The 15,978-nt window shown below is 44.5% G+C and overlaps 1 protein-coding gene across 1 annotated transcript in view; it reads left to right on the top strand.

Annotated features, from left to right (window-relative positions):
• The window catches only part of LOC122555670 (sodium/hydrogen exchanger 9-like), a 451,890-nt gene that overhangs the window by 7,859 nt on the left and 428,053 nt on the right, over positions 1-15,978 (top strand). The window contains exon 2 of the mRNA XM_043701665.1: positions 3,755-3,957. Coding sequence (XP_043557600.1) covers positions 3,755-3,957 — 203 coding nt within the window. The remainder of the gene's footprint in view (positions 1-3,754; positions 3,958-15,978) is intronic.

A 15,978-nucleotide genomic window follows, 5' to 3' on the forward strand; every position in this document is an offset into this window, starting at 1 on the left:
GCGGCGGTGGAGGTGGCCCAGGACCTCCATGTCCTCGGCAGAGTGGGAGGGGGAGTTGAAATGTTGGGCCACGGGGCGGTTTGGTTGATTGGTGCAGGTGTCCCGGAGATGTTCCCTAAAGCGCTCTGCTAGGAGGTGCCCAGTCTCCCCAATGTAGAGGAGACCGCATCGGGAGCAACGGATACAATAAATGATATTAGTGGATGTGCAGGTAAAACTTTAATGGATGTGGAAGGCTCTTTTATGGCCTTGGATGGAGGTGAGGGAGCAGGTTTTGCAGTTCCTGCGGTGACAGGGGAAGGTGCCAGGATGGGAGAGTGGGTTGTAGGGGGGCGTGGACCTGACCAGTTGGATAGCTATCAGTTTGGGAGAACGAGCGGCTGCTAACAGGGCCTATTAGTCGCTAACAATGGGTTGTGTGTAATAGCAGACCATGTGGCCAGATTCCTGATGAAGAGCTTATGCTCAAAATGTTGACTCTCTTGCTTCTCGGATGCTACCTGACCGACTGTGCTTTTCCAGTGCCACACTGATAACAGAGCTTGGTGTGTGGGGATTGGGCTAAGGACATGGGAGAAGATGCCTCAAGGCCTAAGATAGTTAAGTCTTGAATCACAGAAATATTGCAATGCAGAAGGAGGCCATTCAGCCCATTTTATTTGCGCTGGCTCCAATCTCCTGCCTTTTTTCCCCAAACCCATGCACATTGTTTCTATTCAAATAACCATCTTGAATGCTCCGGTTGAACCAACCCAGCACCACATTCCCAGGCCGTGTACTCCAGGCCCGAACTACTCGCTGAGTGAAACAAAACATTTCTCACGTTGCCCTTGCTTTATCTGCATGTCACTTTAAATCGAGGCTCATTTGGGCTTTTTCCTTAGAGATTGAGTGACAAGTTGCTCTCTGTTCTATTCGGTACACTCATGAATTTGCAAACCTCTATAAAAACTCCTCTCAAACACCTTCACTCCAAGGAGAGCAGTCCCAACCTCTTTAACCTGTTCTCATCACTGAAGACTCGCATCGGACCGTTCACTCTAAATCATTTCTGCACACGCTCCAATGCATTCATATCTTGAACTGAATTGTGTTCGGTTCATTGTCACGTGCTCACGTGAGTACAGTGAAAAGTTCACCAGTTGCCATGAGGTACTAAAGTACCTAGTTGAGGGTGCGGTGCTGGAAAAGCACAGCAGGTCAGGCAGGGTGTGAGGAGCAGGAGAATCGACATTTTCCTGATGAAGGGCTTATGCCCGAAATGTCGATTCTCCTGTTCTTCGGGTGCTGCCTGACCTGCAGTGCTTTTCCAGCACCACCCTCTCAACTCTGATCTCCAGCATCTGCAGTCCTCACTTTCTCTCTCAAAGGTACTGAGTTACAGATTGTACAATTGAGACGCTTTCTTAATGCTTGTTGCTTCAGAACCTCAACTGAGCTGTTGTACTGCCTGGTAAGGGCTGGTCATGTCAGAAATATGAGCGACTTGGGTAAACGCATAAAAGTATCATTATTCCTTTGTTCCTTGGCTCCTTCTAAACTTTCTTGATTTTTTAAAAAAGGCATCTTGTTGGCTATCTGAATAGGAAGGGTTTAGAGGGATATAGGCCAAGCATTGGCAAATGGGAGTAGATTAGGTTGGAATATCTGCTCGGCTTGGACAAGTTAAACCGAAGGGTCTGTTTCTGTGCTGTACGTCTCAATGACTTTAAAAGAACTGCATAGAATAGAATTCATTATTATGATTTAAAAAAAAACATTGAACACACAGGGATAAAAGTTTTCCTCAGCTGGGGAAGTAAAAACAAGTGATACAATAATGCTTTGTCTATTACACACCTCCATTGCTGTCACTGCTGCTGTATTTAATTCTGATACTTCCTGGTTCATGCCACTAATTTAGGTGAAAACCTGTCCTCCAGTCCTCGCACAGTAGAATAAAGAAAGTGGAGCTCACGGTTCTCCGTTATAATGAAGTACTTGTGATTTTTTTAAAATCCTGTTCTCCGACTCCTTTTGTTTCTCCTCCATCTCCGAGGTGACTCATTCCCACTCTTGTCACTTTGGAATTAATTGTTGGGAAGTATTTAAACTATTACACAGGAAATTCACCCAGCAGGTTGCTCTTCTGCTCCCCTTCCCTCATGTGTAAATAGCTGAGTTATGTATGTGTGTCAAAATCTCCACTGACCACAAGTGGACTTCCATCACTTCCTTGTTCATGCATTTACACGCCACAAAAGTATCAGTTTAACCTAGCCAGAAGTCACCAACACCAGATTAGAGTTCAAAGGTTAAGATTAGATTAGATTCCCAACAGTATGGAAACAGGCCCTTCGGCCCAACAAGTCCACACTGACCCTCCGAAGAATAATCTAATCAGACCCATTCCCTTACCCTATATTTACCCCGACTAACACTGTGGGCAATTTAGCCTGGCCAATTTATCTACCCTGCACATCTTTGGACTGAGAGAGGAAACTGGAGCACCCGGAGGAAACCCACGCAGACACTGGGAGAATGTGCAAACTCCACACAGACAGTCGCCAGAGACTGGAATTGAACCCGGGTCCCTGGTGCTGTGAGGCAGCAGTGCTAACCACTGAGCTACCGTACTGCCCAGAGTGCTGCTCCTTCGTTATGTCAACTCCTTTTTGTGGAGCAGTGCCCTGAAAGCTTGTGATTCCAAATAAACCTGTTGGGCTATAACCTGGTGTCATGGGACTTCTGACTTTATCCAACCCAGCCCAACACCAGCATTCTCCACATCATTAATTTAACTAAACTGTCATATTTCAAATATGCTATAGAATTTTATTATCCACAGACATCTAATAAGGCTCTGGTGGTAAAGCATTTGAGAGTAAACGTTGGTAACCCTACATTGTGTTCCTTTTCTTTTTAATTTGTTTGGGTTGTGGGGTTCGCTGGCTAGCCCAGTATTTATTGCCCATCCCTAATTGCCCAGAGGGCAGTTAAGAGTCAACTACATTGCTGTGGGTCTGGAGTCTCACATAGGCCAGACCAGGTAAGGATGGCAGTTTCCTTCCCTAAAGGGCATTAGTGAACCAGATGGGCTTTTCTGACAATGAATTTGTGATCGTCATCAGGCACTTAATTCCAGCTTCTCACTGAATTCAAATTCCACCATCTGCCGTGGTGGGATCTGAACCCGGGTCCCCGGATTAACCATCAAAAAGTGTGGCAAGAGTGGAAAAGCACAGCAGGTCAGGCAGCATCCGAGGAGCAGGAGAGTAGACGTTTTGAGCATAAGCCTTTCATCAGGAATCGGAGGGGGGGAGGCCCAAGGGGGCTGAGAGATAAATGGGAGGGGGGGGTGTGGCTATGGGGAAGGTAGCTGGGAATGCGATAGGGAGATGAAGGTGGGGGGTGATGGTGATTGGGTGGAGTGGATAGGTGGCAAAAGAGGTAAGACCACTATGCCATTGCCTCCCTGAGGCACCATCTGCTGTGGCTGGATTTGAAACACGGTCACCCAAGCATTTGCCTGGGGTTCTGACTGACTCGTCCAGTGATGTTACCAGGTTCCCTGGATTAATGGTCCAGCAATAATGCTGCTAGGCCACATGGACCTGGAGTTCTGGATCACTGATACCCTCCACCTTTATCACCCAGAAGGTGCTAATCCTGAAATATATTTATCGCACATTGTTTCTCGCGGTAATTTGAGAACTCAAGTGAGGACGAATGATTGTGAAAAGCTGGCAACAGGTTCTCTGTTTGATCTGTTTAGGTCTGATAATGGGACTGATCCTACGTTATGCCATTCCGTCCCCTGATCCTGAAAACAGTATCGTGCACCATTGTGAGAATGTGACCACTAGCCCTGGGACTTTGCTGCTAAACGTTACAGACCGCTTGTATGAGTATGAGTTCAAGCGGGAGATTGCCAAACACAACGTGAATAATCGGCAGGGGAATGAGATACTTCGGAAGGTAAGGTCATAATGTAAGACCCACGATGCACTTGGAGAGTACGGTTAAACTGTGAATGACTATACTTGGTGCAGTACTCTGTAAACAGAAAGATGGTCATCACAGAGTTCAGATGATGTTAGAAGCTAACAGATGTTTGCCTGGGATGGAGCATTTCAGTGATAGAAAGCCTAGATAGGCGCAAAGACGGTTGTGGGAGGGTGGGGATTGATCTGATAGAGGTGTGTAAGATGATGAGGGGCGTGGACAGGGTGGATAGAAAGCAACTGTTCCCCTTGGTTGAGGGGTCAGTAAGGAGGGGGCATCATTTTGGAGTGAAAGGCAGAGAGAGGTTGAGGAAAAATATTTTCACGCAGCGAGTGGTGGAAATCTGGAAGGCACTGGGACGGTAATTGAGGTGGAAAATCTCGTAACCTTTTAGAAAGTACTTGGATGAGCACTTGAATGGTCATAACGTTCAAGGCTCTGGGCACTGTGCTGGAAAGTAGGATCTGTGTGGACAGTAGTAAAGTTTTGATGGCAATGACTTAATAGACCAAAGGTCCTCTTCTGTACTGGATGATTCTAGTGTTCAAATGTTATCAGAAACTCCAAAGCTTAACCAGTTTTCCTTGCTGCAGCTGGTCATGCAAAAACCACCTGTGGTCTTGCTGTGTTATCTAACTCACATTGTTGTCATAGGGAGGTTTCTTAGACTGTGCCTCAGTTTTATTCATCTCGTTAGAGATCTTGCACGTGTGCATATTCTGGCCTACGCAGCGTGATTCCGGCCTACGCAGCGTGATTCGTTTTGTCATATTTCTGCCAAACATGATAAATGTGCATTCAAATCCACTTTCCAATGTCAGTTTATCACACTGGTTGTACAATAAGGTCACTGGATTGCTTCAACTTTCTCTTTATTGCTTTTGAATGTTATTTTTCTCAATAACAGACTTTTCCCATTTCCAAAATAAACACACAAGAAAATTGTTAGAAGCTATTATTGAAGCTAAATTTGCTGATGACACAATAACTTTTTGTCATTTACGTAAATGATTTGGACGTGAGCTTGAGGTTTGGTTGGTAAGTTTGCAGATGACACCAAAATTGGAGGTGTAATGAAGAAGGTTACCTCATGACAACAGGATCTTGACCAGATGCGCCAATGGGCTGAGAAGTGGCAGATGGAATTTAATTCAGTTAAATGTGAGGTGCTGCATTTTGTGAAAGTAAATCTTTGCAGGACTTATACACTTAATGGTAAAGTTCTAGGGAGTGTTGCTGAACAAAGAGCCCTTGGACTGCAGGTTCATAGCTCCTTGAAAGTGGAGTTGCAGGTAGATAGGATAGTGAAGAAGGCGTTTGGTATGCTTTCCTTTATTGGTCAGAGTACTGATTACAGGAGTTGGGAGGTCATGTTGTGGCTGTACAGGACATTGGTTAGGCCACTGTTGGCATATTGTGTGCTATTCTGGTCTCCTTCCTATTGGAAGGATGTGTGAAATGTGAAAGGGTTCAGAAAATATTTACAAGGATGTTGGCAGGGTTGGAGGATTTGAGCTATAGGGAAAGGCTGAACAGGCTGGGGCTGTTTTCCCTTGAGCGTCGGAGGCTGAGGGGTGACCTTATAGAAGTTTATAAAATTGAGGGGCGTGGGTAGGATAAATAGACAAAGACTTTACCCTGGGATCGGGGAGTCCAGAACTAGAGGGCATAGGTTTAGGGTGAGAGGGGAAAGATATAAAAGAGATCGAAGGGGCAACTTTTTCACTGAGGGTGGTACGGGCATGGAATGAGCTGCCAGAGGAAGTGGTGGAGGCTGGTACAATTGCAACCTTTAAAAGGCATTTGGATGTGTATATGAATAGGAAGGGTTTGGAGGGATATGGGTTGGGTGCTGGCAGGTGGGACTAGATTGGCTTGGGATATCTGGTCGGCATGGATGGGTTGGACCGAAGGGTCTGTTTCCGTGCTGTACATCTCTATGACTCTAAAGATGGGCAGGAAAGTGAGTTCTGTAGATGAAGAAGGAGCCTGCATGCTGATACACAGGTTAAGTGACTGGGCAAAAAGCAGGCAAAAGTACAATATGGGAAATTGTGAGATGGTATATTTTAGAAGAAAGAATGAAAACCAGGCATATTGTCTGAAATGGTGAGAGGCTGCAGAGTGGTTTGGATATCCTTGTGCATGAATTGTAGAAGGTTAGTCTGCAGGTACAACACATAATCAGAAAGCTAATAGACTGTTACGATTTATTGTGAGGAAAATTGAATACAAGAGTAGGGAGGTTAGGTTTCAATTATACAGTGCATTGCTAAGACCATATCCAGAGTAATGTGTACAGTATTGGTCACCATACAGAAGAACATTAATGCACTGAAAGCAGTTCAGAGAAGGTTTATCAGATTAGTAGGCAAAAGTGAAGACTGCAGATGCTGGAAACCAGAGTTTAGATCAGAGAGGTGCGAGAAAAGCACAGCAGGTCAGGCAGCATCCGAGGAGCAGGAAAATCGGCGTTTCAGGCAAAAGCCCTTCATCTGGATTCCTGACGAAGGGATTTTGCCCGAAACGTCGATTTTCCTGCTCCTCGGATGCTGCCTGATCTGCTGTACTTTTCTCGCACCACTCTGATCTAAACTTTATCAGATTTGTATCAGCAGGTTACCTCATGAGGAAGGTTAGACAGACTTGGCCTGTCCTCTCTGGAGTTGCCAAGAGTCAGAGATGATATAATTGAAACGATACGATCCTGAGGGGACTTGGCCAGGTTGGTTCAGAAAGGATGTCTCCTCTTGAGGGAGAATCGGGACCAAGGTGATTGCTTTAAAAAAAAAACAATCAGGGGGACCCATTTAAAGCAAAGATGAGGATTTTATTTTTCTCCTAGGGGTTGAGAGTACAGCAGAAATTGCTGGAGAAGCTCAGCAGGTCTGGCAGCATTTGTGGAGAGAAATCAAGGATACAACTGAGGGGTTCTGAGGGAGGGTCACTTGACCCGAAACGTTAACTCTGATTTCTCTCCACAGATGCTGCCAGACCTGATTTTTCTCCAGCAATTTCTATTTTAGTCTCTGATTTACAGCATCTGCAGTTCTGTCAGTTTTTATGCAGTTTAATTTTTGGGACCAGTGAGTCGTCTTCAGCACTCTGAGTTCTGAAGAAGGGTCACTGGACTCAAAATGTTAACTGAGCTCTCTCTCCGCAGATGCTGCCAGACCTGCTGATTTTCTCCAGCAATTTAATTATTTTATTCTGATTTCCAGCATCTGCAGTTCTTGGGGTCTTTCTGTTTTGAGAGTCTTTGGAATTCCTTTCCTCAAAAGGCAGTGGATGCAGTATCTTTAAATATTTTTAAGACAAAACCAAATAGATTCTTGATGAGCAAGAGGATGCAAGTTATTGGAGGATGTACAGGAATGCAGAATTGAAGTTAAAATCAGATCTTATTGAATGGGGCAGCAGTCTTAAAGGGCTGAATGGCCTACTCTTGTTCCTTGTTGACATTTCAGTACATAAATAAAACAACACTGCTCAAGAATTACACTGCTCATAGTTGTATGATCCTTTACATTGTCTTTTGTGTTCTTTTGTCCTGGTTACACGTTTACCTGAAGTGTTGAGCTCCTTATGGAAGTCTTGACTTAGTATGATTGGCCTGGACAAAAATAATGTGTCCATGTGCTCAATCTGGATGGAATCATCTAAACACATGCACGGTTTCTAACTTTGCAAGATAAACAAAGTGGCTCACTGCTGCTTCACAGCGCCAGGGACCCGGGTTCGATTCCAGCCTCGGGGTGACTGTCTGTCTGTGTGGAGTTTGCACATTCTCCCCCGTGCCTACATGGGTTTCCTCTGGGTGCTGCAGTTTCCTCCCACAGTCCAAAGATGTGCAGGTTAAGGTGGGTTGACCATAGGAAATGCAAGGATAGGGTGGGTCTGGGTAAGAAGCTCTTTGGAGGGTCAGTGTGGAGTCAATGGGCCGAATGGCCTGCTTCCACGCTGTAGGGATTCTGAGATTCAATATGGGAAAAATAGAAAATAGTTCTTTAACCAAAAATGTTATTAATAAAATTATTGTTGAAGCACCAATCAATCTCAGGGCCTTCATTGTTTTTAGCATCTCTTTTATAATATGTCTGAGAGTGATTAAACCATTGTAGCTTTGTTTTATGTTTTAAATGTTTTAAAAGTGCATTTAAACTAAGTGAGAGATTAGGATCAAAGGGCAGTGAGACAAGAATTCTTTCCTCCCTTGAGTTCAGATTTACATGTATAGAACTTCTTGCTTTTGTTACCTTGTGTTGCACAACTAATTCTTAAATTAGTTCAATAGGAAACTGGGCACATTAACTAATGCAGTCTAATTGTAAACTCTGTCTGTGAGCTGTTTCTGTGGAGTAAGCTTTTTGTTTCTTTTTTCAATGTATATCCACAGTGAAAACTCCTCCCACCATCCTCTTAAATTGGCTTGTTACTTTCCTCGACTAAGCGCTTGGATATGTACGTTAATGTTTAAAACATTTTGCTGCAGGAATACTTGGCATTTTTCCAATCAGCATGATTGGACTACTATTGCGTAGAATACCCAGTGGGTAGCAATGTTTCAGAAGGCAAGAGCTCAACGCACTTTCAGACACTGCTCAAACACATCAGTGATTCTCTCTGACTGTCCAGAGTAGATATGGTTCTCTGGCATTGCTACTGAGCAGAATTGAAAGAGCTGGCTCATAGTAGCATCCTTTCATGTGGAAGCTGACGCTTTAAGGTACCGTTAAGATGTTCCTTCTTGGCGTCTTCTGTAGATTGTTTTGTTTGATTAAAGGCCAATGTTGTTCACTCTCATGACTGCACACCTGACTTGACAGTAGCAATCTAACATTAAATTACCCGTGATGTTGCTTGTGGTTGTTTGATGAGCTAGATTATCCATACAAGATGACACTGGCGTTACCAGACTTGCTGAGTTTTTGAAGCAATTTCATCCAACTCTTACTTCCGATGCTGGCAGTGAGTGTGTAAGTGCTCTATGTGCGAGTGACTTGTTCTACAGAGCAGTGCTGCTGCCTGTTAGGAACAGCCTTGTGACACCGAACCTCATGGTGAGCTTGTCTGACCTGTCTCCATTCCCAGTGGAGCCTGTCAAAACCAAACCACACTGACGAAATATCATCATTTTTACATTATTTTAAAGTTTTCAGCTTTACAGTCTTTCAGCTTTCTGAAAGAGCCAAGTGTATGGTGCTGGAAAAGCACAGCAGGTCAGGAGGCATCTGAGGAGCAGGAAAATCCTTTCCTAAACAGCCCTGCTGCCCACCGCCACCTTGATATTACAGGATATCGAAGGGTCTTTACACCAGGTATTATTCAAGTGGCTGCTTTTCCAGGAGCTCATATATTGTGGAGAGCCCAAAACGATACAGGTGAGCTGGATTTTTAATGAGGGCTAAACCATTATCAGAAATAAGGACAGTGCAGTGTTTTTGATTTTGGTGTGTGACTACTTTGCCAATATAATCCAGCACAGCATTGTTAATTCTACTCTTTTTTTTTATTCATTAAGGGATGTTTTTGTTGCTGGCCACCATTCATTGCCCTAATTGTCCTGGTGAAGTGGTGGGGAGCTGCCTTCTAGAACCACTGCACTACTTGGGTTAGCGATATATCCACAATGCTATTCAAGAGGGAGTTCCGGAATGCTGACCCAGTGACCATGAAGGAACTCTGATGTATTTCCAAGTCAACATAGTGTCTGACCTGGAGGGGAAATTTGAGGAGAGGGTATTCCCAAGTATCTGCTACCCTAGTCCTTCTAGATGCCAGTAGTTGTAGGTTTGGAAGGAGCTGTCTCAGGGTTGTTGGTGAATTTCTGCAGTGCATCTTGTAAATGATACACATTGTTGCTACTGAGTAGGTGGTGGAAAGAGTAGATGTTCAACATGATAGATGGGATGTCAAACAAGTGGGTTGTTTTGATCTAAACGATACTTAGCATCTTGAGTGTTGTTGGAGCTGCACCCGTCCAGGCAACTGGGGAGTATTCCATCACACTCCTTACTTGTGCTTTCTAGCTGGTGGACAGGCTTTGGGGAGTCAGGAGGTGAGTTAATCACTACAGGATTCCCAGCCTCTGACCTGTTCCCATTGGCATGATATTGATATGATTGGTCCAATTTGGTTTCTGGTCATTGGTGACCCCCAGGGTGTTAACACGACTATTATTTCAGTCTCGTGATTAGTGGTGATGAACATTTCAATGAATTATGTACGCAGCAACGACGTCTGCCTTCTGCTTAAAAGCTTTACATTTGTAACTTTGCCCAATTTATACCCATAATAAAAACTGAAAGAACTGCAGATGCTGTAAATCTGAGACAAAAACAGAAATTGCTGGAAAAGTTCAGCAAGTCTGGCAGCTTCTGTGGAGAGAAATCAGAGTTAACGTTTCGGGTTAAGTGACTGTTGCTGTGATTTCTCTCCGCAGATGCTGCCAGACCAGGAGAGCTTTTCCAGCAATTTCTGTTTTTGTCTCCATTGTATACCACCTGGATTTATTTCAGTAACACCTTTTTTTAATAGACCAAGATGCATTGCAGAATGGACCAGCATGCAAATTAATTTCAGATTGTAGTTTCCATGGAGATATTAGGATTGTTCTAATCAGCTGCACATCTTCCTTGGAAATATTCAAGCAGGTAAAGGCAAGCTGCCCTGAAATTCTGCCCCACCTGTAACTAAACTAGGCAAATTTCTAATTCTTTGAAAACACTAAGAAGTTCAGGGTATAAAGAAAAATTAAAATACCACTGCAATTCTCAAAAGGGATGAGAAGCAAGTTTGAGGGAATCATAGAATCTCGGAATGGTTCCTCTCATAAGAGGACGTCATTTAGCTTGACATATAATGGGTTTTCGGGTGCATAGGATGGGGAAGGAAAGTGCAGGGGATGGACGCTCTTGAAATATGGAGCTTATTCAAGGGACAGCTACTGCGGGTCCTTGGTAAGTATATACCTGTCAGGCATGGAGGTAGTTGTCGAGAGAGGGAGCCATGGTTTACGAAAGAAGTTGAAGCTCTTGTCAAGAGAAGGTTTATGTGAGGATGAGGCATGAAGGCTCAGTTAGGGGGCTTGAGAGTTTTAAGTTATCCAGAAAAGATCGAAAGAGAGGGCTAAGAAGAGCTATGAGGGTTCATGAGAAGTTGTTGGTGGATAGGATCAAGGAAAACCCTAAGGCCTTCTATAAGTATATCAGGTCTAAAAGAATGACGAGAGTAAGATTAGGGCCAATCAAAGATAGGAGTGGAAAGTTATGTGTGGAATCTGAGGACATGGGGAAGCGCTTAATGAATACTTTTCATCAGTATTCATGTTGGAAAAGGGTAATGTTAGTGAGAATATGGAGATACAGGCTGCAAGTTTGGATGGGATTGAGGTTGACAAAGAGGTGGTTTTAGCAATTTTGGAAGATCTGAAAATATGTAAGCCCCCGGGGCCAGATGCGATTTATCCTCGGATTCTCTGGGAAGCCAGGAAGGTGATTGCAGAGTCTTTGGCTTTGATCTTTGTCATCATTGTTAGCAGAAGTCATACCAGAAGGCTGGAGGATAGCAAATATTATCCCCTTGTTTAAGAAGGGGAGTCGGGACAGCCCTGGTAATTATAGGCCAGTGAGCCTAACTTCGGTTGTGGTAAGGTGTTGGAAAAGGTTATAAGAGAGGATTTATAATCATCTGTAAGGAATACTTTGATTAGGGATAGTCAACACCGTTTGTGAAGGGTAGGTCATGCCTCACTAACCTTGTTCAGTTCTTTGAGAAGGCAACAAAACAGGTGGGTGAAGGTGAAGTGGTTAATGTGGCGTATATAGACTTCAGTAAGGCGTTTGATAAGGTTCCACACGATGGGCTGTTACACAAAAATAAGGAGTTTCGGGATTGAAAGTGATCAGTTTTGGGGCCACTGCTGTTTGTCATTTTTATAAATGATCTGAATGTGGGTGTAGGAGGATGGGCTAGTAAATTTGTGGATGGCACTAAGGTAGGCAGAGTTGTGGATAGTGCCGAAGGATGTTGTGGGTTACAAAGACATAGATAAGATGCAGAGCTGGGCTGAGAAGTGGCAATGGAGTTTAATACAGACAAGAATAACAGGAATGCAGAGTACTGGGATAATGGTAAAATTCTTGGTAGTGTAAATGAACAGAGAGATCTGTGTACAGGTGCATAAATCCCTGAACGTTGCCACCAGGTTGATAGGGTTGCTAAGAAGGCATATGGTGTGTTGGCATTTATTGGTAGAGAATTGAGTTTCAGAGCCACGAGATATGTTTAAGCTGTACAAGACAATGGTAAGGCCACACCTCGAGTACTGCGTGCAGTTCTGGTCACTGCATTTAGGAAGGATGTGGAGCTTTGGAAAGGATTCGGAGGAGATTTACTAGGATGTTGCCTGGTTTGGAAGGAAGTTTTTATGAGGAAAGGCTGAGGGAAATGAGGCTGTTTTGGACAGATACCAGCGGTAATTTCTTTACTCAGAGTAGTTGGGGCATGGAATGGCCTGCCTGCAACAGAAGTAGACTCACTGACTTTAAGGGCATTTAAATGGGCGTTGGGTATACATATGGGTAATAATGGAATGATGTAGGTTAGATCGGCATCAGATTAATTTTGCAGGTTGGCGTAACATCGAGGGCTGAAGGGCTGTACTGTGCTGTAATGTTCTATGTTCTAGTTGAGCAAAATCAATTCCCTTAGATCCACTACAGTGCCTTTACCCCGTCACTGTGCAAGTTGTTTCTTTTCAGGGATTGGAATGCATCATCTGAAACAATGAAGGAAGTATACTCAGTTGAGATTTTTGAAAGGAATTTGGATAATTATCTGAAAAGAATAAATGTCTGTGGCCTCAGGATTTAGGAAGGGGTTTGGAGTCAGTTGGGTTGCTCATGCAGGGGAACTGCGCAAGACATGATGAGTCCAATGGCCATCCATGGTATCATCATCATCATCCCATGTATTGATAAAGGTAGGGTTAACATGGTTTTGCCAGACCACAATACCACTCTCTCATTAGAGAAAGACAGACAACAGGTAGTGGTTTAATCTGAGGGTCACCATGCCCCGTGTGAGAGGAGAGGTTGAGAAGGAGAGTCCTCCATGGTCACCTCAGCTAAAGTGGTAATTGGACCCACCCCACGCTGTTGGCATCACTGAATTACCTGGACAGAGTGGATGTTGGGAAGATGTTTCCATTGGTCGGCGAGACTAGGACCCAAGGGTATAGCCTTAGAGGAATGGCAAGACCTTTTTAGAATGGATATTAGGAGGGACTTTGTAGCCAGAGAGTGGTGAATCTATGGAAGTCACTGCCACAGAAGGCTGTAGAGGCCAGGACATTGGGTATATTTAAGACTGTGAGATGGAGAGGTTCATGATTGTCAAGGGGATCAAGGGTTGCGGGGTGAAGGCGGGAGAATGGGAATGCGAAACTTATCAGCAATGATTGAGTCTGCTCTGCCATTCAATGGGCTGAATGGCCTAACTTTTCTCGTTTGTCTTATCACGTTGTATCATAAACAGGTCACCCAGCCAACTGAGCTCTATGACTTGAAAGATGGCACCTCTGATAGTGCCCCGTTTCTCTCCACTTGACTGTACACTCCAGTATTGCATGTGTCAGCCTGTGTGCTTTGTCTGTGCGTCTTTAGATATTTATTCAGTGTAACGACCAAATCTCATTCTCTCTCAACATGCTGGAATTCATAATGCAGCAAGTTTTAAGCCCTGCTTGTGAGCATTAAGCTACATTTAATAACATCCACAATTACTTGAGAGATTGTAGATCATTTTTCCCCATCCCACCTTGATCTGATTGTAATGTTTCCTCTTTGGCTTCTGACATGACCAAAGGTCCTTCAAGCATTGATAAATTTCCAGGCTCCAGCTCCATTCCCGTCTTCCAGATTTTTGATGAACAGAACCTCAACTATCCAGCATTCGATTATCGACATTTCGGATTATCCGGAGAAGATTGCAAGATCCTGATGCTTGGCTCAACTGTTATCCGGTATTCGATTGTCCGACAAAATATCCTGTAGCTTGATTGTAATGTTAGAGTGAGGAATCCAGACTTTGTCTCCAGGCACTCTGTGATGCTTAATCCTCCTAATGCTATGATGGTCAGATGTACCTGGGATAGGTAGGTGAGGGAAGACAAGGTTGAGTGACTTCCTTTTCCTCTTTGGTTCTTTGACCAGTTGCTGTCAGGATTTGGCCAGCTCAGTCAGAAAAGTTGCATCCAAATTGCTCTTGGTGCTGTTCACTGACATTCTGCAGCCAGAGTCAGTTCTGGATTCTTAGAACATAGAACATTACCGCGCAGTACAGGCCCTTCGGCCCTCAATGTTGCGCCGACCTGTCATACCAACCTGAAGCCCATCTAACCTACACTATTCCATGTACATCCATATGCTTGTCCAATGACGACTTAAATGTACTTAAAGTTGGCAAATCTACTACCGTTGCAGGCAAAGCATTCCATACCCTTACTACTCTGAGTAAAGAAACTACCTCTGACATCTGTCCTATATCTATCACCCTCAATTTAAAGCTATGCCCCCTTGTGCTCGCTGTCCCCGTACTTGGAAAAAGGCTCTTCCTGTCCACCCTATCTAACCCTCCTCTTCCAAGTCGTGTTCAATATCGAGTAAGGAGTCATCATTTGGGAAGCCGATAGGTAGGAATCGGCAGAAGGTTTTCTTGCCTGTGTTTGACTGAATTAACCTTTCTGGGATTGCATGTCCAAGTGGGGACTCCCAGGGCCACCCCACCAGAGGGCCAGGCACAAAGAATATCCCTGGGGGTGGGGATGCTGGAAATTAAGAGTAGGACCACCTGCTTGCGCTCGCCTACCATTGGGAATCTTGAATCCTGCGTTCACAGGCATTCCGAGCCGGTCTCCTCACACGGCTGCATGCGATAAAACTGGCTAACATTCCATCCTGCACCAAGGAATAGCAAGCTGTCCAGGAAAAGGCATCTCCCAAGGAAAAGGAGAACATGACCATCTCTCCTCCAAATCCATGTCACTATCATTCTGAACTTACAACTCTTAGAATTGTATTCGGCAGCCAACCAGAAAATCCCTTAAAAAGCCATGTAAGTACAAGTATTCTATGTGAGTAACTTTCTGGAACGTAGAACCACCCATACGGTGTAGGGCAGGAGTTTGGGGGATACCATCTATTTACCTTGAGTATTGCTGTAAGAGTATTGATTGCTCTGAAAGCAGCATCCCATTTAACTACACTCCATTCTCCATGTTAAACGCGCGCTCCATCCACCAACAACATCCCTGTGGCTACAAGGTAACACTCATCCAAGGAATCTTTGGCAACAGCTCTCAGACCCATGACTCACAAAGAGGGAAAATGGCAGCAGGTACATGGGCACGTCACTCATTCCAAGTCCCTCCCACATCATCCTCACTACTTATTGTTTCATCGTGACTGTGTTGACATCTTAGAACTCTCTGCCTAAACACCACACCAGCAAGTGATTTCGGTAGAAGGCCCATTAATACCTACTTGGAGGTAACTTTGAATAGACCAGTTTTTTTTTATTATTCATAGAATGAGGATGTCACTGCCTAGGCAGCATTTATTGCCCATCTCTAATTGCTAAGAGAGCAGTGAAGAGTCAACCACTTTGCTGTGGGTCTGGAGTCCTGTGTAGGCCAGACCAGGTAAGGATCAGGTAAATAAGGGAAAGTGAGGGCTGCAGATGCTGGAGATCAGAGCTGAAAATGAGTTGCTGGAAAAGCGCAGCAGGTCAGGCAGCATCCAAGGAGCAGGAGAATCGACGTTTCGGACATGAGTCCTTCTTCAGGAATGAGGACTGTGCGCCAAGCCGTCTAAGATAAAAGATAGGGAGGAGGGATTTCTGGGGAGGGATGTTGGAAATGTGATAGGTGGAAGGAGTTTAGGGTGAGGGTGATAGGCCGGGGTGGGGGCGGAGAGGTCAGGAAGAAGATTGCAG

This window comes from Chiloscyllium plagiosum, chromosome 13 (genome assembly GCF_004010195.1).
Source record: "Chiloscyllium plagiosum isolate BGI_BamShark_2017 chromosome 13, ASM401019v2, whole genome shotgun sequence".
Classification (NCBI taxonomy): Eukaryota; Metazoa; Chordata; class Chondrichthyes; order Orectolobiformes; family Hemiscylliidae; genus Chiloscyllium; species Chiloscyllium plagiosum.